We start from the raw sequence: 15,010 nt of genomic DNA on the forward strand, positions 1-15,010 counted from the left end.
GTCACCACAGATAGGAAGTGTTTAGTGTAGTGAGGACCAATGATGTTACTTATATATACTGTCTATAATAATAGATACTAAACCCTACAATGATTATTCTTTCAGACAGGGACATTTTTCTATCTATCTAATTTTTTTTATTTTAAAAATCATTTGGTCATAGCCAGCACTGAAACAATTTTCATAACAATTTTGCATGGATATTCTCGCTTTCCCTATCAAACCAATTGTCATTATTTGTATGGATACAATTACAAGTGTCAAACACTTGAAATATCAAATTATTCACATATATATTGAAATTTTCATCAATATTCAGTACTCATTTCACACAAGTATCAGACTTTAAGTTGTTTTTTTTTAAAGTGATCGAATCTTTTTCTTTGCACGAATTATAATAACTGATAGGTTGCAAAGGTATTGGACTCACACATTCAAAATTTTCCTTCAAAACTACCGGTACACCGTCCAGTATGGACAAAGTATTGCCTTCCACAAATCGTATCGATGAGTGCCTTGCCATCTATTGGTTAGTATGAGAAGAAAAAACAGGAGGAAAAGGATGGGCTGAAAACGAAAATACCAGCAATGATGCAAACATAAATGATCATCCCTAAACTTTCATGAAAGGGCTTGTGTTCCGTCTCACGTGTAACCTATCAGCTGTTTATGTCATGAAATAAAAAAAGGCCAGTTATGAAATAAAGCTAGGCTGACTATTTTCCATATGTGTACCTTGTTAGGCTACAAAGCCATCTACCAGATGGTTTCTTTAGCTCTTTCCAGCTATAAATCATAGTATAGGCCAAGGTGGTCAAAGACAAGACTGATCTTTTTCATTCTCTCTTTTTAAAATGATACTTTTTCTCCCCACAATATCACTCTTGATTATTAAAATGCATTTGAAACACTTCTGACCACAGAAGCGTACGTAATAGAGTCTCTCAAATCGATGGGAAGCTTCGTAGGACATCACCCTCTTTTGAATCGGTTACACGTGAGACAGTGAATTTGCATAACCCTGATATGAGAGCCTAGACATGCCGCAAAACGAGAAATGGTGCAACAGGCTTCGGGTAGTTTTAGGTACCCATCCTGGACTCACACAGTTAAGTTCCTCTTTGATAAGTATTGGGATACCATCAAGAACGGAACAAGGACACCCCTTTGCAACTCGCTCAGAGGATTCACGGGCCATCTACATAGATACAAAAACAACATAATATGCTGAGTTACAAACCAAATCCCTTCGGCTGTTTCCCTTCCAAGGCGATAGTTTTCGTAGCATTTGGCTGTCATTAGAAAATAAGACAGAAATACCTAAACCAATTGGTCCTGGTACTTTCAATACCATTAATTTTTTACCTTGTCATTTCTCTTAGCTGGTGATATAATGATTGAAAAGATGAAGTGTTTTGTACATAGGAAATGTAAACAAGGTGGAAGGTTTTTTTTAGGGGGGGGGGGGGGGGAGTTGGGAGGACATTTATGGGCAAATTGGGGTTACCTCTGGTTAGTCTGAGCTGCAATTAACACTTACCTCAAAATATGGAATACTTTTAAGACAGTATGAAGCAGCCACATGTCCAAGTGGAAAAAAGCATACTGGCATGTAACCCACATAGGGAGGGCTATCTAATTTACAGTTTCAGCTCTCACTTGCGATAAGTTTTTCTCTTCGTTTTTTTTACCATTCCTGAAACTATTTCGAATGGGGAAAAAATCTGTGAAGTTTCTCCTGGAAGAAACCCTTATCTTGCTTTAGGATGCCAGAACTCAACATACTCCACTCTCCCAGATGGTAGGTGTCATTGCTTCTAATGCCACTGGCCTCTAGACACTACACGAATAGCACTGGACCAGTGTATGCACTCGACCAGTGGTCAATAAGAAGTATAAAACAAGTTAGCCAATAGAGATACAGTAAGATAATAGAGAGTTTGTAAAAACTTCTGATAGCTTGTAAATACCTAAATCAAGGAGTAGACAGAATAGATATCAACAATAGCTAAGCCAGGTTTGGAAGAACAGAATTATTCACTTTAACATTGAAAAGCATAAGGCACAGTTTCTCGCTATTGACTGCCTGGAGAAATACTTGAAATATTTGTCAAATATATTTGTGCAGAAATGGTTTCAAAACTAAGGAGTCATACTAAAATAAATTTGTTAAAAGTCTTTGGTGCGCTCGCTCTCAAAAACATATATGTAAAACATTCGTAAAAACATGTAAAATGCCCCCATCTCATTATCCACAAACTTGCTTGTTTCCATTCTCACAAGAGTGTAGCTCTGCTAAATGGGAAATCCCTTCCAACTCAAATAGGATTCCATTTCTTTGTTATCGTTCTTGGCACATTTGATCAAAGTCATCAACTTTTCGTTTTAACCAAAGAGATGGCAGCAGACAGTATGGTTTAATTTGCATCATTCAAACACTCACTACACACATACTGTACTCCTGATACTGTATACATGGTTGTCAAGAGAGGGCACACTATCATACTATCAGACCTATCTCCCTCCTGTACCTTTCTGGCAGATTCTTGATCCATCTGGGTAACAGCGCACAGTCCAGGTTTCAGACTGTTTGACTCTTCGACCCTAGCAATCACCCAATCAGCCACTTCTGATGGAGTGGTTGTCCCATTCCTGAAAGAACAGTCAACAAATATCTCAACAATACAATAATCACTGCAGGACATAAACTATTCAATTCCACATTCTGTTTTATAGCATCCATCAGTGGCATAGTAAGGAGCAACCTGGCCCTGTTGCAGCTATCAAAATGGGCCCCACGCAAAGGAGAGTCAACATTTACCCTGGAGACCAGACCATGGCAACGGCACTATTTTATGTTTTACATCAAGTCGTGTTTCCCAAACTGGTCACCTGTGAAAAAGACTCTTACATGATGAAAACTCCACATGTCTATGCATTTCATGGGTAGAAAGAGAAGACCAGTTGACCGGTAGTGGACCGATCACTAGGGGTGTATATATTATTACCAGGTAGCTCTACACATACCAAAGCATTGGTCTCTTCACATACCAAAGCATTGGTCTCTTTGTGCGCCTCTGGAAATTACATATCTTTGCATTCTAAATAAATACATAGTCATCCAGAGTGAAATAATTTAATCCCAAAAAAATGAGCAATTTGTTACAAAACTGCCGATATGTATGTCAGTATTTATATAGAGCACGCTCAGTACGGCCAATTTCTAAAACTTTGTGAGCAATAAATACTCCTAAGGCTTAATAATGCAACACAAAATGAGATCGTTGAAATATTCTGTGCTCATTTGTGAACATTCGGGCCAACGTCAGGGTCCTTGTGTGCCTCTAGACGTCCCGTTTCTCTGACTCCAAACACATGTTCCTTAGATAACTGTCCACCCCTCCACATGGTGTAAATTTTTTGCCTCTGGTATTTAAATATGCAATCAAACACAAAATCGCCCTTTTTCTTCGTTCAAACAGAATGCGAGTATAACCGTACCTGTACGCATGATAATAATCCGACACGGAAAAGAAATGAAAATCTGTCTCCTTGTTTGCCGCTTGTACGTATGATTCCAGGTCAATTCCGCTACCTTCGGGGACCCCTTTGGGACCCTCAAAAGTGGAAGGGTTTGGAGTAAACGATGGCTCTTCTACATAGTGGATACTTCTGAAGAAACTAAAGCCGACCTGCCTGAGTAACAAAGGAAGGGAAAAAGAAGACATAGATGTGACTAGATGTGACTAAATGTGACAAAATATTTGGTAAGATGAAGGAAGGGGTCGGGATGGTTTGATTGGGATCTGCAAAGTGTTGCCACCATTGTGAACTTGAGTGAAGTTATCCCTCAAGTTACCCCTTTTTTGGAAGGCAGGCAGGTCCCCCAACCCTCCCTTCAAAACCCAAAAGTTTGTCAAAATTTTAATATCAGCAGATATCGGGCCCTTAAAATTGTTTTATATTAAAAATCCTTTTAAAATAACAGGTTATTAAAAAATAAAAATAACTGACAGCACCAACGCCCAGTTCACAACTGACCTCACTAAAGAAGGGAAAAAACCTGATATGCTGCAGCAATAATCTCTATTGTTTGATATACAATGCTGTAGAGACAATCTCTATTGTTTGAGATACAATGCTGTAGAGACAATCTCTATTGTTTGATATACAATGCTGCTGTAGTGATATTCTGCATGTTGTTGTTGAGCCCTGTCAGGTCAGCTGCATCCCTTTCACAGGGAATATGTATTGTTCATATTTAGTACAGGATGCTTGAAATCAAAATTTGAAACCTTAGATAATATTGCAGCTGTTACGAAGTCCCTGCAAGCATTATTCGATCCACTTGGCCATAGAGAAGAGCTGTAACTGATATGCCCTCATCTTATTCTCTGCTGTAAGATACTGTAGCTGTTTAACTTGAAATGTTGGGGTGTGGTTTTTTTTTTTTAGTCACTACCAGCTACTTTCTGCATTTGCCATTGTCATGGTGATACGGATGTTATTTAAACCGATAAAAAACATATTTACTTACTTAAATATATATGAAGTCCAGCCCAGTCTACCGATAAACTGTAGAAGGAAATAATTCAAGACAGATTACAATAAGGCTGATACAGAATAGTTGTTGTAGTCGTGTGTTTGATGTCACTCCTACAGTACCAGCATAAAAATAGCCCTGAATCATAAGCAGTGAATTTATCACAATCTAAGGACAGTACTTACCTCTTCATAGGATTTTCTTTATTATTATCAAACTGATCAACATCTTGTCTATATTGAGGTGTACAGTATTTCATTCAATAAAGAGTGTAAAGACAACATTTCTCGATCAAAAAGTTACAACCCATCGCAAGCTCCTTATGTTGCCTGGTTATTTAAAACCCTACTGTACATATGGTGGGGAGGAGAGGGGGGCACAGTGGGGCATGGTAGGGGAAGCTCCCAATTTATCCCAACAATTGGTGGGGAGGGGAAGGAGAGTGCAGGGTGGGGCATGGTGGGGTAAGCTCCCAACTAATCCCAAACTTGCATACAGTGTAACTACAATAGCTCTTGTGGGGACTTTGGCACACTCAATGTCACATGACTTCGTAAGTACGACAGATTTAAAACACAATTCTGGCCGTGTATAGTACCACATTAAATGATCGGGTTATTGTTAACCAGGAGAGACTTGAACGACCCTTTACGACTGTGCCAGACGGGTAAACAATGGAAGATTTACAAGTACTAGCAATCAAACTTTAGTCTCTAATATTTACATATAGCTCCTGATGTACATGTATAATCAGGAGCTATCTGTATATAAATGTATATAAATGGTACACTGCTTCAATTAAAACGTTATCTATCTTACACATTAGGGGTGTAAAGTTACAGGTAGGTTTATATATTATCTAGTACAAAATGGTATAATCAACTCACTGTATTATCTTCAATAGATAAACGACCTACATCTATGACACACAAATGAGCCTTCCACAACCACTGTACAAAACTGTTTTTCTATATAGCAGTGAGTACCGTACCGTTGTCCAATAAAATTGGAGATTTTTATAGATATGTCAAATGTTCCAGTCTTCCAGTATATTCCCAAATATTCCCAAATGAAAACATAACTAAAAAGGTTGTACATTTTGCTTTGGGTAAGAACTTTGTATTAAATAGCGCTCTGATTAGTGCAACATTCAAAAATCATTGGCTTTCGCCTCATCAAATCTAGATTGTTTTCTTGTTGTTGTGTTTTTTTAAAGGAAAGTCACCCAGAATGAAGCAATACATCATATGTGACAAATCTAAATCTTTACTTTCCGGACAATTTGAACAATTTAAAATCTTAATGTAAAAGTTTCATTATTCCGCCGTAAATTCACGTTTCTTTTACATATGGTAAAAAATAACCCTCGGGAATAAGCTGAAGGCGAGGGTCCAGTAAAAGCAATGGTCTTCTGACCAGGCTCAAGACGACCCAAAAAGTCTCTTCGGACAACCAAATATCAGATTTGGCGGTCCCTGGCGGACTACTGGATGTTAAATATCAAATTTAGATTGCAGTGTAACTATGTTTATACCCCCCCCCCCCCGGAAAGGTACAGTACAATAATAAACTTCATATCACCCTCCACGCCTTTGGAGAAACATAAAAGGAAAGTTTTTAAACATAGTGGTAGGCCTTTAATCCAACCCATAGTGGAGTTTTACTGCTGCAAAGCTGGTGTTTCTATTCACCAAACCTAACCATCATTCCCTGTGTACAGTGTACACACTGATCATATTTTTGTTACTTTGCTGTATTGTTTCCGGTCAACCAAATTTGCTGTTCGTACAACCGAGAAGTTAGACCTGAAGAGTGATGGGTTAAGTAAAGTAAGGTCAAAGATCAGGTACTGTACTACACAAGTTATGTCATTCATTTGTCAAAACTGAATGTTCTTATGTTTATTGCTTTAACTTTCCAATCACTGTTTAATAATAGATTTTCACTTTCACCCAGAAGTGATTTACAAGGTTTAAAAAGCAATTTTCGCTTTGGTAAAAATCTACTTGCCATTCTGCCTCTGAAAAAGATCCTGCTAGAATCGAAAGGCCTGGCCTACTTACTCTTACAAATTCTCTTACACAGGGCTCTTTACTGGTTAAGCAGTTTGCTAACAGTTTTGTTTTATATTTGGTCGAATCTATTTATACTATTTGAACAGTATTTCCTATTGTTTTTTCATGATCAGAAACAACTTGACGGTAGTTAAACCTTTCCATCATCCTGAATCTGACTTTCATTTGTATTTTTAAAGTAGTTAGGTAGGTCAATGCCTTGGATCTTTGTGGATATGCCACCGTTCGGAAGGTGCCATCAAGCATGCCACCGCTCACGCCAGTCCTAATTGTAAATTATAATCCCTTGTACAAAATAGCTTCTTATATCAAGCAAAAAAAGTAAACCTAACCATCTCTCCCTATGTACAGTGTACGCACTGATCATATTTTTGTTACTTATCCGCATTGTTTTCGGTCAACCAAAATAGCTTCTTATATAAAGCAAAACAAGTAACAAAAACGTATCAGGTTCTTACCAACAATAAACCGTTCCAAGAAATGAAATCCACAAATCACTTGTCCAAGACAAACTTGTGATATTTAAACTACAAACCATAAATAGATTTGCATGCCTGTTTATCTTACTACGTCCCCACACCCCCCCCCCCCTATTCTCAGAAACTAATTTAACTTCTTTAGCAGTTGCCCTCGCCAAGACGACTCATTCAACAATTTCTGGGGAATGATTAAGATGCGTTCAATTTCTCTGATTGACTAGTCTTAATAGCAACTTCTGCCGAGGAGTTACACATTTGTGGGCAACACTGATGTCTTCCCTTACGTATATATATTGCAGACATTGATCACACGGTATTAAAATGGATTCTCAGAATGTCTTTCTAATAAGGTTACTACAGAATGTCGTCCACTATATCCCAAATACATCCACTGAAATAAAAAATCGGGTACTTACGGAAGTACAGATCTTGGCAGACAGTCTCAATGTCAACCCACTGAGTCTTGGCATATGTTTCTGAAGAAAACAAATGTAGCAGGAAATTCTATTAAAGCTCCCTACCATGAGACGGACTCGACAAGATTAACTATTTTAATGACTAACCTAGATACTAGACACTTCCCAAGTATCCTTCAACCCCCCCCTCCAACACATCATCCTCCCCTTCCCCCCCCCGCCCTCACCCCATCCTTTCCACTTCATTATGAAAGTTCTAATAGTGACATAAGACGACAACAAAACCTATGATAATGAAATGCACCAGAACAATGCCCTCATCACAAGAATACATCCTGCCCCCCCACCCCCCACCCCTTGTTCTTCCCCCACTTACCCTACCCTCTGCTCTGTATTTACCAGGCTTGGGTTACCCTTCTATGATCTGATTTCATGAAACGGTCTACTATATACAACATTTAATTGCAATGTGAGTTCTATGGTCAGAGCTGAACTAGAATATCTGGCGTTCGTGCAACTTAAAAAATTATCCAATTGCAGTATCTGAAAATCACCTGTTAGTATTTGTAGTACTACAGAACAAGACAGTTTAAACAGATTGTTTCGTCGTACAGTCCTTTCCATGTACAACCTTAGGCTGGGTCGCTGGGATATATTTCCTGAACAGTAAACTTCTCAAACAGCCCAAAAGAAAAAAAAACATGGAAACCTACCATATTCTTTAGATTATACCGGACTGGCGTCTCTGGTTGAAGGTGTCCTCTCCGTAATTTCTTCGTCCGTCCATTTCTAAAACAGAAGATACCCAGGATGATTCCACTGAGAACAAGCGGGCACAGGACATACGGAGAAGTAAGTTTACTCAACATACCCTCCGAGAGGTGCCCTAACGAAGGCTGACGAAGAAATAATGAGAAAAATTATCAATTTCAAACAGGTGATGGGAGAACATATATTGTCAACAATGGTGAAAGATGGCGCACAGACAAGCACCAAACTGGACCATAATTAATCGTTTGAACAAACTTTGTTTTTTATTTTGATACTCATATGTTGTATTGTTAAAGTCACATGTTGTGTTTTTAGCAATCATCGTAATTGGTAATTATTCATATTCTATTTTCATAATATTTTTTTATCCTTTCGTTGTTTTTAACTTATAATTCAGAGCCTGAGTGGTCCTCTGATTTGGATATATTACTTTTATAGTACTTTTTATAGATTCAAATTAATATGCAGTATATATACCGTGCAATGTGCCCTGCACTTTGCAAGTTATTCAAATTGTCCTAAAAATACGTACCAATTTTGGGCAAATAACCTCAAAACTGTGTCAGGCACCAAGTGACCACCATTCTATGTCACCTAAGTAGACCCTGTTTCCCTTTATAAATCATGTTTTTGCAAATCAAATTTCTACAAAAGTGCAGAACAACCGTATCCAACCCCCTACACCCACCTCCCCTTCTCTTCACAACCCCACAGTTTGGTAAATGCAGGGATAGTACCCATCCTATAATCTAATAAGCCATGTGCATATGCACTGGCGGAGCTAGGGGTATTGGTCAGGGGGGTCCAGAATAGTCTGTAGGGGCGCTTTCGACACTATCTAAGCGGAGCGCCACCACGGGTTAGCGCGGAGCATACATACATTTTTTGAGCAAAGATACTCCCTAGATCGCCGGAAATTACCCTTTCCAGGCCTGGATAATTTGCAGATAAACGAAGAATATACAGGTAGGTGTCATCGCCAACAAAATGTGACAAATGTCAATAGGTAGATGAAAGTGCAATAAAAAAGTCAATAATCACGAATAAGTAAAAAGTGGTAAAAAGCTGAAAAGGGGGCCAGCAGTCCATTTGAGTCCGTCAGGGGGGGCATCCGCCCCCCCCTGACTGTATGGACGCTCCGCCACTGTGCATATGCTGGCATACTCCTATTAGAGTCTATATCCATCCGCCCGATTGTTCTCCTTCAGGAAAAGTGTCAAAAAGCAGCAGGAGAACATCTTTTTTGAGCTGTTATCAATCAGGATCTAGTTTTTTTGTGGCTTGAATGTTGAAGAGCATGAATGGAAGTACATGTGGTGACAAACTTGGCTCAAATGAGGCAATTTTAGACCCCTTTAGGCTTCCCAGGAGCAGTGTACGAAAATTGTGTACTACTGAGCGAAGAGGTTTGTTTACAAGTGGCAAAAACTTCAGGCTCTGATAGCAAAAAAATCTGCGAGATCATGGTACGGAAAATTGATGGTGCCACGATAGGCCGACTTTTATCTAGACTTAGAGACCTCATTACTTTTGTGATTTAGGGTGTAAGTCAATGGGGCTTTTAATGGGCGTATGCTACCATATATACAGTGAGGGGGTATGAAGCTGTTATGGTATATTTATTGATTTCGCATGGCTCACACACTGCATTACTCTTACAGCTAGATCTTTGTGAAGCATTCTGAGTTTGTACAAATTTTACTCTGCACAATTTGTACAAAGAACAAATTTTAGTTTACAATAATCTGTTCTAAAACAGGGTTGGAAACACAGATTGCGGAGCTGGGCAGGCCCGCCACACTACCCTTTTCTGCCGCTCATTTTTTATGACTCAAATGGGAACCTGCCATCCAGCACTTCTTTCTTGAAAAAAAATTGGTCAAAACAGTCTGTATGAATTCATGAGCAGGAGATTCCAAGAAAGAGATATGATCCAATATTATACATGCTTCCAATTTTTTTTTAAGTGTTCATTTTTAAAAATATTTTGACTGTCTGCTACCTGGGTCTGCATTTACTTATTACAGGTGCAAACAACTAGTTGCACCCTTCCCTAACAAATAGGCCCCTGATTGTATCTCCCACTTCTCCCCCCCCCCCCACATCCCACATCCCCCACTACCAAGCTGTGACCGTGATTGAGACTACACCCCTACAAGTACTGTAGGTACATTACATGGTGCATACTGCACCCTTTAAAACGTTAAATTTAATCTGATTAGCAAGGTGATAAACTGCAGGGTAATTGGTGACTGGAAAAAGAAAAAACAATGGGCAAACAGGGCAAGGTTCAAGGTTCTCTGTTAATTTAGATAGACCTCACAAGGTAGAGGCTGTTCAACTTACTGAGCTGTTTATAACACAAGTACACAATAATTATTTGTAGATCCAATCTGACACACAACACCAAGCTAGTTACTTATCCTGCGTGTTCACTTTCATGTTGTGTATGGTATCATGTCAAACAGCTCTATAACACAGACTATTGCAGCCTAGTGGCATCAAGAGACAGGTCAGACCCCCAGCCAATTATGTCACCAAGCCCCATTTTTAAAATATTTTTTTCCTTTAAAATTATATTAAATGAAAATCGGACAATACAAATCTCATACTGTATTTCCCTGGGCTTTCTAATTGTCACCAGACCAAACACTCCAGGACTTATAACCACTCAGGCAGTTTTCTGACTTATCTCTTCTCCACAATATAGTCAGCAAGACTGACATAGCAGAATTACTTAAAGGGTGCGCACAAAGAAAAGTCTCATGCCGGTAATCTGACCTAGTTTCGAATATGGTGTAACAGAAGTGTTAGACACCACCATCGAACCCAGAAAATACACACACAGCTTGCTACCGTTGGTAATTATACACTAGTGTACAGTCAATACATACAGCTACAGTCAATACCCACAACTACAGTGTACATAGCAGCGTGGACATCTCAGGTCTAGATAAAAGATAACAAGGTATCACGTTTCATTACTGTCTGCATTTTGTAGCGACAAGAAGAAACGTCATTTGCAAGCAACAGAAAGTTAACCTTGTTCAGAGCGCTGCACGCGGTTTGGGGCGAGTCTTCAATGCGTTTAAAAACCACTTGAAGCAGCCAGTTGCCCTTATATACTGCATGTGACCCTTTAATATTAAACAAAACAATCGATGAAGTACCGAAAACCAGATAATTCTGATTTCAATTGAAACTGTTTCTCTCCTGTTCAGACTTATTCAGACCTGTTCAGATAAGTACAACCAGCATATTAGTACAAGTAGCAAAACCCTGGGTATGAGTACCAGGCTCTTAAAATGAATAGTACATAATTTTGCACTAGTCAGTTCCTATACTTTTTCAAATTGCTCCGAGTACTTCCACAAGGCCGAGAATGAGTACGGGGTTTCTATGGAAGATTACAAGTACGAGTAGTTCAAACACACAAAGTGACCTTCTATCCCACAAATTATACATGTAGCGATAGTTTACTGGATTTTCCATCTTTAACACTGAAATATATAGCACTGAAGTCTGTCCGTAATATAATGTCGAGTAAACAGTTTGCAATCGATTACACTTGTGCCTCACATTTGCAAAATTTATTGCAAATTTTGTTTACTGAATGTATATTTATCATTAAGGATCATGGAGTACATGATCATGTATGTCCTGGCAACACGCACAACTTTGCAGTAACAAAACAGCAATGTAATGCTATTGAAAATGAACTAACCTCACTTCTCACAGTAATTAAGAAAGTAGCCAGACATTGGGGCACACTAGAGACACATATGGGGAAAACTGAAGGAAGAACAATTTTGTGTCGCAGCAAAAGTAGAAACATGGTTTAGTAACTAGTGTCATATGCCTACAGTAGTTCTAGACAACGACTTGTCTATGTACAACGACACAATCTATAAGATTTTAAATGGACCAATTTGTGGCAACCTGCAGTCATTTCGTTCACTTAACAGAATAAATATAAGTTAAAGCCATCATAATGTTGCCTCCTAAGTCCCATTTCATAAACTATACTCATACTAGGCCTAGCCTAGGTTACATTAACTCCCTTTTTGGATACAACTTAATTTTCAACCTTGTCATTGTTTGTTAAAATCTCCTTCATATTCTACGTCAATAACAACTTCAGCTGCATTTAAATAAAACTTTACTCAGAGTCAATGGGATATTTATATAACTTTAAACGCATTGAAGACTCGCCCCAAACCGAGTGCGGCCATCTGAAAAAGTTAACTTTCTGTTGCTTGCAAGTGACGTTTTGTTAGTGTCGCTACAAAATGCAGACCGTAATGAAACGTGATACCTTGTTATCTTTAGCTGGACCTGAGATGTCCATCACTGTATCGTTTGCTGTGGGTATTGACTGCAGCTGTATGTACTGACTGTACACTAGTGTCTACTTACCGACAGTAGCAAGCTGTGGTGTCTAACACATCTGTTGCACCTCATTCAAAACTAGGTCAGATTACCGGCATTAGACGTTTCTTTTTGCGCGAGTCTTCACACCCTTTAAGCTAGATCTATTATTACTTTATATTAGTAGCCAAGGCCTTGTATGAGCCTGAAAAATTTGGAGCATGTTAGACGATATATGCCTACTTTGCTAGGTCAGGTAACATTATTAACAATACATTTACCTTACAAGGACAACAGTTGTAACCTTTTATCAATGTGTTAAGCATTGTTTTTATTCATTACTAGCTAAGCCTAGGCTCTCGGTACCACTAACATGACAATGCTAGCCCAAAGTAGCACTGTACCAAGCCCAGGCTGGCATAAGCTAAAAAATCGTAGCCTAGCTTGAGGATTGTTGTAACAAGTTGTATGTAGAGTTCTTACCAAGGCAAGTGTCACTGGAATTTTCCTTCGTTTGTTCAAGCCCTGTCTAACAGTGAATGCTATGCATAATTTACAAGGCTGGGCTGTTACATCTTTGAGATTATTCTGATTATAACTGTAAAATCGGTGTACATATTAACCTGGCTTGTCGATACTGACGTGCACTCGTGTGGTTTGCCTACTGCAGCCTGTAGAGCCGTGTCAGTTGTTTCCCGCCGATTCCTTTTAAATTATGTACCCGTTCCGCTACATTGACTCTTACTACTTACAATGGCATTTATATTTCAAGTAAGAAAAAGTTTCTATACACGATTTAACTAGATTATTGCCTCTAACCTGCCAGTTGGAAACACTCAACTACCCTTCGATGGACCTTTAATCACTCCCGTAAAGAAGCGTAATAATTACAATCGATATTTTCAGAAGTTACTATTCAACTTTGATGCCATGCCCAATATAAATAATAAAATAACCCTGACAAAGAACTTGAAGCAATTGGCGATTAAATGAACATTTCTACGATAAGTTGAGAGAAGCTAAGTTGGCTTCTTTGCGACTGTATTAAAATGGTAATTTGGAGACTGATATCTTCGAATACTTTACCAATAACCGCAATGATTTGGACCCCTTTATTCTCGGTGCCATGATCGTAGCTCGCCCTCCCCGTGTTCTGCTGCAGCGAATCCACGTAAGCATGTTCAGACGGGGATTCCCAACATTAAACAAAGGACGCTCATTTATCACACAAAGGTCATTATTCATACACAGATCGGCATTGACTGTTTTTTTTTTACTTAAGCCTGACATTTTCCTAGTAGCTTCATAGTACTCATATGTGAATAATTTGCCGCACTGGATGGGGGAGGGGGCGGGGTGAGGTGGACGGGGAGGAGGAGGATCACGACAGGGAAGTATTAGGAATATAAGGCGTAGGCTGAAGGGGGGTCTTCAAAATTTTCCTCAACAGATTCAGTTAGGGGCATATGTGAATTTTACAAAGGACAGGATTGGCTGGTCTGACGTGATTGAAATCAAGTTCTCAAAAAGGGGATCTTCCCTCACCCAGAAAACAATGAAAAGTTCTATGATGCGATTAGTGTGTTACTGAAATCGACATATATGTCGAATCATGGAGCTATAAACATATGTCGGTTTCTCGTGCTCTCATTGGACGACCAGTGTCACATATTGTGTCTAGCGCTGATTGGATGAAATCGACAAATGTGAATGACTATACAAGCCTAGCTATAAGCAGGGAGTCTATATACACAGAGTAAAGCTGTCCGGACAGGTCATCTAAGGCTTGCAAAGATAGTGATATACTTATGCACAACCAATTAAAATCCATATCAATATATACTGCTGTTCATTTTTCTGGTTCTTCCAAGGTCATGGTTTCCAATTTATGCAAATCTTGATGAAAAGAACGTTGTGAACATAACGTTTAGCTATTCTAATTTCAACTGCTTGGATTCTGGGCATATGAATATGTATATATAATTTAATCATAGCACGAAAGTTGACATAAGTCAATACAATTCGACATATGTCGATTTCTTTCACATACTTCTTCCAATCAGAGCACTTTAAAATGACATGTGACAATGATCGTCCAATAAGAGCACGAGAAACTTAGGCTATGTCAATTTAATGTGACATATGTCGATTTCTTCCACCCAGAGCGCTAGAAAACAACATGTAACACTGGTCGTCCAAAGAGAGCACGAGGAACTGACATACTGTATGTCAATTTACTTTGACATTTGTCGATTTCACTAGGTGTCGATTTCATCCAATCAGTCTGTAAGGAGATTTGAGCCTTAGAATGTCATTTGAGTTATGATTACACCAACAAAATTTACTCTTGGCTTTAGT

General features: G+C 38.8%; 1 protein-coding gene across 6 annotated transcripts in view; it reads right to left on the reverse strand.

Annotated features, from left to right (window-relative positions):
- LOC139962416 (uncharacterized) overlaps positions 1 to 15,010 on the reverse strand; it is a 37,911-nt gene that overhangs the window by 9,645 nt on the left and 13,256 nt on the right. For 3 of the 6 annotated variants that reach the window (XM_071962343.1, XM_071962345.1, XM_071962344.1), the window contains 6 exons: positions 8,227 to 8,409; positions 7,514 to 7,573; positions 4,538 to 4,575; positions 3,502 to 3,696; positions 2,532 to 2,652; positions 1,106 to 1,198 (listed from right to left, as the gene is read on the reverse strand). In XM_071962343.1, the coding sequence (XP_071818444.1) occupies positions 1,106 to 1,198; positions 2,532 to 2,652; positions 3,502 to 3,696; positions 4,538 to 4,575; positions 7,514 to 7,573; positions 8,227 to 8,409 (690 nt within the window). Of the gene's footprint in view, positions 1 to 430; positions 524 to 1,105; positions 1,199 to 2,531; positions 2,653 to 3,501; positions 3,697 to 4,537; positions 4,576 to 7,513; positions 7,574 to 8,226; positions 8,410 to 13,135; positions 13,339 to 13,738; positions 13,897 to 15,010 lie in introns of those variants that run through there. The other 3 variants (XM_071962342.1, XM_071962341.1, XM_071962346.1) reach the window with 3 other exon arrangements.

This window comes from Apostichopus japonicus, chromosome 21 (genome assembly GCF_037975245.1).
Source record: "Apostichopus japonicus isolate 1M-3 chromosome 21, ASM3797524v1, whole genome shotgun sequence".
Taxonomy (NCBI): Eukaryota; Metazoa; Echinodermata; class Holothuroidea; order Aspidochirotida; family Stichopodidae; genus Apostichopus; species Apostichopus japonicus.